General features: G+C 53.3%; 1 protein-coding gene across 1 annotated transcript in view; it reads left to right on the top strand.

Annotated features, from left to right (window-relative positions):
- Positions 1-6746: 6746 nt before the first annotated feature.
- Positions 6747-8766, top strand: part of ANKFY1 (ankyrin repeat and FYVE domain containing 1) — a 54091-nt gene continuing 52071 nt past the window's right edge. Inside the window, exon 1 of the mRNA XM_039507795.1 lies at positions 6747-6882. Within this exon, the coding sequence (XP_039363729.1) occupies positions 6873-6882 (10 nt within the window). The 5' untranslated portion in view covers positions 6747-6872. The remainder of the gene's footprint in view (positions 6883-8766) is intronic.

The raw sequence follows: 8766 nt of genomic DNA, 5'->3' as shown, positions 1-8766 counted from the left end.
AATCAGGGTGGCTAGTGAAAGTTCAGGGCCCAGGGCCCGTTCCACTAGGAAGTAACTGATGGAGTCTGGCATTTTCTTTGACACTGTCTTTTACAAGAAATATACAAAGTCTTCTGTCTCCAAAAGTAGCAGAAACCAAGAACATGAGGAGCATTTTCCAAGGCCTTGTCTACACTGGCGAGTTTCTGCGTAGTAAAGCAGATTTCTGCGCTGTAACTCCTGAGGTCTACACACTGCCAAGCCACTTAGTGCGCAGAAACTGCACAGTTGTAGCGCTCTAAAAAAACCACCCCGATGAGAGGCGTAGAGCTTTCTGCACCGGGTCTACAGCGCCGTGGTGCCAGTGTAGACATCGTGGCGATTACAGCACTGTGATTGGCCTCCGAAAGGTGTCCCACAATGCCTGTTCTCACCTCTCTGGTCATCGGTTTGAACTCTACTGCCCTGCCATCAGGTGACCAACCGTCATCCCTACCCTGCACATTCCTTTGCAAATTTGAAAGTCCCCTTCCTGTTTGCTCGGTGATGCATGCAGTGGTCTCAGCGCATCTTTCCAGGTGGCCAGACCTGCTCCACACACCAGGAGATCCCCCGCTTGGAGCAATGCCGAGCTGCTGGACCTCATCAGCATTTGGGGAGAGGAGGCTGTGTAGTCCCAGCTGCGCTCCAGCTGTAGGAATTATGATACCTACAGACAGATTTCACGATGCATGATAGAAAGGGGCAATGACTGGGACACATTGCAATGCAGGGTAAAAGTGAAGGAGCTGCAGAACACCTACCACAAGGCGCAGGAGGCAAACTGCCGCTCCGGTGCTGCGCCCACAAGCTGCTGGTTCTACAAAGAGCTGGACGCGATACTCAGTGGCGACCCCACCTCCACTGTGAAGGCCCCTGTGGATACTTTGTTGGCTCGTGTGCCAGCTGAGAGTGGACTGAGCCATGAGGAGGAAATCTTGGACGAAGAGGAGGAGGAGGACCCAGAGGCAGAGGATGACTTGGAGGCCAGAGATGCATGCAGCCAGCTCTTTTCTACGCTGGAGGAGCCTAGCCCGTCACAGCAGTTGGATCTTGGCGAAGCGCAAACAGGCGAGGAGGCCGCTGGTAAGTGGATCTGATTTGGGGAATTCCTGAAGCAAGTTGTTGTACACAGGAAGTCTGCAGAAAGCAGGCTTGTCTCCCACCGCAGGCCTAGTCTGAGTGGCGGAACAGGCTGTTGATAGACTCCCTCACTTCACGGGAATCTCCCTCATAGATCTCCAGGAAACTCTCATGGAAATACTGGGCAATCTGCTGCCGCAGGTTCTTCAGCAGAGTTGCTTTGTTTCTTGCCCTGTTAACAGTAACTTTCCCCTGCCACTGTGTGCCATCACGGGGGGAGGGACCCAGGGTGGAAGTTTCAGTCTTGGAGAAGACCCTCCCTTGACTCCCTGCTGACCCTCAGCAGCGAGATATCTTCCATAATGATCACATCCTGTGGAAAGTGTGGGGACAGGAATGATTATCAGGCTCCCGCTACAGCGCTGGCTCTTCAAGAGCCACATGCCCAGTGTAGAGCAGGGGCCGGGAAGAGTGATTCACTCTGCCCCTGCAGCTATTCACCATTTTGGGGGTTTTGTGGTTCATGTGTGCTTGCCTGGGGTCAGCCAGTTAGTGACAGGTGTGTGAGTACTGGCTGTGTTTTAAAGCACTGAATCAGTGTTTTCTGTGTTGCAAACAATACTGCTTCTGTAAAATGTTGCATTTAAACTTCACAGAGATGACCTTGCAAGCCCAGCCTCCCTCTTTGTTATTGGCGGCAGAACGGCTGCGCAGAATTAGAAAGCGCACAAGAAGGACTAAGGAGGACTTTCTCCGTGATGTTATGATGCACTCCGCCGCCGAGAAACAGGAATTGAAGGAGTGGCGGGACAGCGAGAAGAGGAACTGAAAGGAGAATGCGGCACACCAGAAAGAAGTCACGGAGCAGCTCTTAAACATTATGGAGCGCCAACCGGACACGCTCCAGGAGATACTAGCTCTTCAAACCGAGCAGCTCCGCGCCCGGCCTCCCCTGCAGCCACTGTTGAAAAACTCTTTTCCATGTGCCCCCCCACTCCATCCCCACCCCCACTGTTATCAATCTCATGGCTCCACTGTCTACCCACAGCATTCAACTCCTCCCCCCTCACAGTCCAGCAGTGTGGACTCCCACTACCCACAGCACTCAACACCCATCCCTCTGCAGTTTGGCTCTGCTGAAGTACAGCACCCGCTGCATTGTACTCCAAAGGAGAAGGTTGGGTATAATCCCTGGAAATACAGAAGTCTATAGGCGTCCCAGGACCCCTCCTCCTCTCAAGACCTTGCCATCCCCCATCCCCATCCCTGCTGATGAATTTTTTCATTTGACTCTCTCCTCCAGTTGTCTTTTAATAAAAGAATTGTTGGTTTGAAAGCAATCTTTATTCTATTAAATGAAAGCAAAAACAGAGCACTGCAAGCAACATACAATTATGTTAAGCCCCCTTCTTGCATCATGTACACCAATCACCTCCTAGCATTACAAGCACTGTAATCCCGAGCATAGCAACAAATATTAGTGGCTTTCAGCTTCAATTGTTGCCTCAAGGCATGTCTGATCCTTATGGCCTCATGCTGTGCCCCTCTAATAGCCCTGGTCTCTGGCTGTTCAAACTCAGCCTCCGGGTGCTGAGCCTCTGTGCTCCATTCCTGAGTGAAGCTTTCACCCTTCCCTTCACAAATATTAAGGAGCGTACAGCACGTGGCTATAAGCATAGGAATATTGTCATCGGCCACGTCCAGCTTCCCATACAGGCATCGCCAGCGGGCTTTTAAACGGCCAAATGCACACTCCACAGTCATTCTGCACTTGCTCAGCCTGTTGTTGAACCGCTCCTTGCTGCTGTCAAGTTGCCCCATGTATGGCTTTGTAAGCCATGGCATTAAGGGGTAGGTGGGGTCTCCCAAGATCACAATGGGCATTTCGACTTCCCTTATGGTGATCTTCTGGTCCGGGAAGAAAATCCCTGCTTGCAGCTTCTTGAACAGGCCAGTGTTCCGAAAAATGCGTGCATCATGCACTTTTCTGGACCAGCCTCCGTTAATGTCTATGAAACATCCACGGTGATCCACAACCGCCTGGAAAACCATTGAGAAATACCACTTGCAAATAATGTACTCGGTGGCTAGGTGGTCTGGTGCCAGAATTGGAATGTGCATGCCATCTATCTGCCCCTCTGTAGTTAGGGAAGACCATTTGTGCAAAGCCATCCACAATGTCACGCACATTGCCCAGAGTCACAGTCTTTCAGATCAGAATGCGATTAATGGCCCTGCACACTTCCATCAACACAACTCTAACAGTCGACTCTGAACTGGTTAGTGACAGATCGGTAGCAGTCTGGAGCAGCCAGCTTCTACAGTGCAATTGCCACGCGCTTCTCCAGCAATACGGCAGCTCTCATTCTCGTGTCCTTGCGCCGCAGACCTGGGGCGAGCTCATCACACAGTCCCATGAATGTGGCTTTCCTCAAGCAAAAGTTCTGCAGCCACTGCTCATCATCCCAGATGTGCATTACTATGTGATCCCACCACTCAGTGCTTGTTTCCCAAGCCCCAAAGTGGCGTTCCACTCTGGTCAGCACCTCCATGAATGCCACAAGCAATCTCACATTGTAAGTACCACGCGTGGCAAGATCAATGTTGCACTCCTCTTACCTTTGTAGTTGCACTGTCACTCGTGACGTTGTCAGCGCGAGCAGCATACTGGTCAGCAGTTCGGGATCCATTCCTGCATCCTGAAAGAGGCAGGGCGCGCAGTACACATACTGTTGAAAGATGGTGCCAAATGCAGACGGAAGCACAGGGTTTGCTGGGATGCAAAGCAATGCATCACGGGCATTGGGACAGGACCCAGGATGCCCTGCGATCCCCTCCGCCTTGCCACAAGTCTTAGCAGCAAAAGAGAAAGAGGTGCTCTGTGGTATAGCTGCCCAGAGTGCACGGCTCCGAATAGTGCTTCAAGTGCCGCAAGTGTGAACACGCTATTGTGCAGGCAGCTGTCAGTGTAAACACACAACAGTGGTTTTCTTTCTGCGCTCTCTGAGCGGTGCTGTAACTGTCGGTGCTGTAACATTGCCAGTGTAGACGTGCCCTTAGTTTACAGCCTCAAGCCTCTTTAAGCAACAGACCGAAAAGCTCCCTCTCTTCCTTTTTCCAGAGTCACATTGAATGTGCTGACTACAGCTTTCTTGCATTTTGTCTCTGCCTCTCTCTGTTCTGCTTTCCTTCTTTCAGACACATGTGGACACACACAAAACACGAACAATACTCAGCAGAAGCCTTCCTGGATGGGCTCACAATCCCCTTTTGTCTTGGGTGGGGGGTTCTGATTAATTTATCCTGACAGTTATGTTACTTAAAGGGTGCATTCACACCCAATCTCAATGAGGTTTAAACAAACCCGTAACAAGGTTTCACCCAGTTCATAACAGTAACAAAAGAACTCTAGTATAAAATTAGATTAAAAATCACACATCTGTTCCAACTGACACCTAAATTAGCTATAATGGAAATAGGTTAGAGAAACAGGTTATTTTCCTCTTTTTGTTGTTGTTTGTTTACTATGTATTTTGACAGTACTTTGTAGACTCCCAGGACTACCTCTGAGGGGCATACTGTTGGGGCTGTTTTTTTCTCTTTAGTTCACTAGATTTCAAGTTGACAGCATCACTGTAAAATTCCACAAACTTGGCCATCACCGCATCTCCCCAGCACACACCCCTCAACCTGCAAAGGTTCAAAAATGGGATGCAATGTTTGACAAGGATCTAAAATTAGCAGCACAAAACTACTAACATAAAAACAGTAAAGTGCTATGTGATTTGTTTCATTAGTGTAAATAAATCTATAACGTCAGTGTCATGATTCTTTATTTCTAATGTACATCTCAACAATAAAAGTGAGGGAACACCACATGTGTGGGGAACGAAGGTAATTCTGGGATTAAAAATGATGTCCCTCAAAACGAGGAACACTTGAGAGGCATGCTCCAACATGTAAGCTCCAGAATCAAGGATCTCTCATAGAGAGTGACCCGCTGAAAGCATCCCCACCACACTGATAAACCCTAGAAGGAGATGCAGGGCCGGCTTTAGGCCGATTCGCCCGATTCCCAGGAATCGGGCCCCGCGCCTTAGGCACCTTTTTAATATTTTTTCTTTACTCACCTGGCGGTGGTCCGCTCGGGGGTCTTCAGTGGCATTTCAGGGGCAGGTGGGGGGTCCGCTCCAGGGGTCTTCGGCGACATTTCGGTGGTGGAGGGTCCTTCGGTTCCACGGAAGACCCGGATCGGACTCCCCGCCACCAAAGTGCTGGCGAAGCCCTGGACAGCTGCCAGGTATTCAAATCGGGCCCCGCAGTTAATAAAGCCGGCCCTAGGGAGATGGGGATTGAGCTAGGGGATCCCTGGGGTGTGTGATAGGGTCTGGCCCCAGGGGGGTGATGGGGATAGTGCCCCAGGAAGGGGATCCCTGTAGGGGTATGGGGAGTGTCCCCCCAGGGGTGATGGGGATAGTGCCCTGGGGGGATCCCTGTAGGAGGGATGGGGATTGTGCCCTGGGGGAAATCCCTGTAGGGGGGATGGGGATAGTGCCCCGGGAGGAATCTCTGTAGGGGGATGGGGAGTGTCCCCCCTTGGGGGTTATGGGGATTGTGCCCCGGGGGGGGATTCCTGTAGGGGGGATGGGGATTGTGCCCCGGGGGGATCCCTGTAGGGGGGATGGGGATTGTGCCCCAGGGGGGATCTCTGTAGGGGGGATGGGGATTGTGCCACAGGGGGAATCTCTGTAGGGGGATGGGGAGTGTCCCCCCCTGGAGGTTATGGGGATGGTGCCCTGGGGGGATCCCTTAAAACAAATAAAAGGAAGTTCTTCACGCAGCGCACAGTCAACTTGTGGAACTCCTTACCTGAGGAGGTTGTGAAGGCTAGGACTATAACAATGTTTAAAAGGGGACTGGATAAATTCATGGTGGCTAAGTCCATAAATGGCTATTAGCCAGGATGGGTAAGAATGGTGTCCCTAGCCTCTGTTCGTCAGAGGATGGAGATGGATGGCAGGAGAGAGATCACTTGATCATTGCCTGTTAGGTTCACTCCCTCAGGGGCACCTGGCATTGGCCACTGTCAGTAGACAGATACTGGGCTAGATGGACCTTTGGTCTGACCCTGTACGGCCTTTCTTATGTTCTGTAGGGGGGATGGGGATTGTGCCCCAGGGGGGATCTCTGTAGGAGGATAGGGAGTGTCCCCCCTTGGGGGTGATGGGGATAGTGCCCCAGGAGGGGGACCCTGTAGGGAGGCTGGGGATAGTGCCCCGGGGGGGATCCCTGTAGGGGGGATGGGGATTGTGCCCTGGGGGGATCCCTGTAGGGGGATAGGGGGAGTGTCCCCCCTTGGGGGTGATGGGGATAGTGCCCCGGGGGGATCCCTGTAGGGGGATGGGGATTGTGACACAGGGGGAATCTCTGTAGGGGGGGTGGGGAGTGTCCCCCCCCTGGAGGTTATGGGGATGGTGCCCGGGGGATCCCTGTAGGGGGCTGGGGATAGTGCCCCCCTTGGGGGGGATGGGGATGAGGAATGTCTCCTGACGGTTCCCTTTCGTCCTCTGGCGACGCTGCAGCGCGGGCCGGGCCCGCCTGTATAAAGGGGCAGCCAGGGCGCTGCCCACCCTCAGCGGGCTCCAGGCGGGAAACCTAGGCTCCCGGCTCGCGTTGGGAGGGGCGAGGTCGGGTCTCACTCTCGCGAGAGCGCTCGGCCAAGGGGCCCTGCGCGGTGGCTCTCGCGAGAGGCGCAGGCGGCCGGACCCAACATGGCGGACGGTAAGAGCGGGGGGGCGGAAGCCCTGGGTGAGGGGCTGGGCTGGGGCTGCCGCCGCTTGCCCCGCGGATGGCCCGTGCCCTGCTCGGTCCCGGCCGTTACGTGGGGAGAGGAGGCGGCTCCCACCAGCCTGTGGGGCCCCGGGGGCGGCCCTGTCCCTGTCCCCGTCCCCTCTCAGCCCGGCGGGGCGAAGTCTCCCCTCAGTGCAGAGGGGGCCGCTTTTCCCAGCCGTGTCGGGGTGTGTGTGTGTATCCGTGTCCCTCCCGTTTCCCTGGGTGCAGGGGGCATCTCGCCAGCCGAGAGGGAGCCGGGCTCCTTCCCCTGCTCTGTCCCTACAGTGTAAGGGGAGGGGACACGTCTGGCTGGTGCCTTGCCAGCCTCTGCTCTGCGTCCCAGCTCCTCATTCCTGGGCGGGCTGAGCTGCTCTTCCCCTGAACCTGGTAGCGAGGAAGAGACTGACCCCTCCTGTGCCTTGGACAGGCAAGTCCTTTCTGAAGTGGCGGGGTTGGAGGGAAGGGATTAAAACCTCTCTGCTGTGTGGCTGCCTCGCTGTTACATTGAGCTGCTATGGGGGTTTGGTTTCCTTCTCTGTCTTATTTCCATTTGCTGTGTGTGTCAGGCAACTGTGGCTTGCCTCTCTCCCTAGTCAGTTCCTCTGAAACTCGGATGGTAACTAGCATTGCATGCCTGGTTTCTTTCCCCTCTCCAAGGAAGGAGAGACTATAGCAGGGGGTCCGCAACCTACAGCACGCGAGCCGATTTTTTTGATGGCACACAGGGTGGGCTGAGCTTCTCAGCCCGCTGCCGCTCTGGGGTTCCCGCTGCTGGCCCCTTGCCAGCTAGGGTCCTGCCGCTGGTCCCACTCAGCACCTGCTGCTGGCCTGGGGGAAGGAACCCCAGGCTGGCAGTGGGCTGAGACCTTGGCTGGCAGGAGCTGGCAGCTGAAACCCCAGAGCGGGGGTGGGTGGAGATGCTCAGCCCACCCCTGATACCCCAGAGCTGGGAGGGCTGACCTGCTCAGCCCGCTGCCGCTCTGGGGTTCCGGCTGCTGGCTCCTTGCCAGCTGGGGTCCCCACCGCAGCTCCACTCACTTTGCTTCCAGTTGGAGTTCCAGCGCAGGCCACCTGCCAGACAGGGTCCAGGCTTTCAGCCCTACCAACCACCAGCTCCACTCCCCTCAGCTGCCGATCTGGGGTTCCAAGTGTTGACCTCCTGCCAGCCGGTTATCAGCTGATCACTCGGAAGCATGTGTGCACCTTAAAGTATCCAAATACATGCCACCAGACATTGGAAAAGTCAGCAAGGAAAAGCAAGGGCAAGGATCACACTAAACTAATAAGATCTGCATTTTAATTTAATTTTAAATAAAGCTTCTGAAACATTTTGAAAACCTTGTTTACTTTACATATAACAGTAGTTTGGTTATATATTATAGACTTAGAGAGAGACCTTCTAAAAAACATTAAAATGTATTACTGGCACGTGAAGCCTTTAAATTAGAGTGTATACATGAAGACTTGACACACCACTGCTGAAGGATTGCCAACCCCTGGAATATAGGATAGTGTCAGTTCCCTGGTTTTCTTTTCCTCTGTCTCTGGAGGAAGTGGTGGTGATACTGGGATTAGCATTCATCTCTCCATTCCTGAGTCAGGGTGTGTGATGTCAACATTGTTGATTCTGGTTGGGAAGCCTTCTGCAGCTGTAAGATTCAAATAATTTAAAGTGGTGGCTGCTGGCATCATACAGGTGAGATGTTTCTGTGAAAGGCACCCAATTTCAAACTAATTGATTAATAATTTATACCAAAAAGTGTACAAAGAACAGGAGTACTTGTGGCACCTTGGAGACTAAAATTTATTTCAGAATAAGCTTTCATGGGTTTG

This window comes from Mauremys reevesii, linkage group 20 (genome assembly GCF_016161935.1).
Source record: "Mauremys reevesii isolate NIE-2019 linkage group 20, ASM1616193v1, whole genome shotgun sequence".
Taxonomy (NCBI): domain Eukaryota; kingdom Metazoa; phylum Chordata; order Testudines; family Geoemydidae; genus Mauremys; species Mauremys reevesii.
Note: the sequence above shows the minus strand (reverse complement) of the source record. Positions and strands in the feature narration are given on the sequence as shown.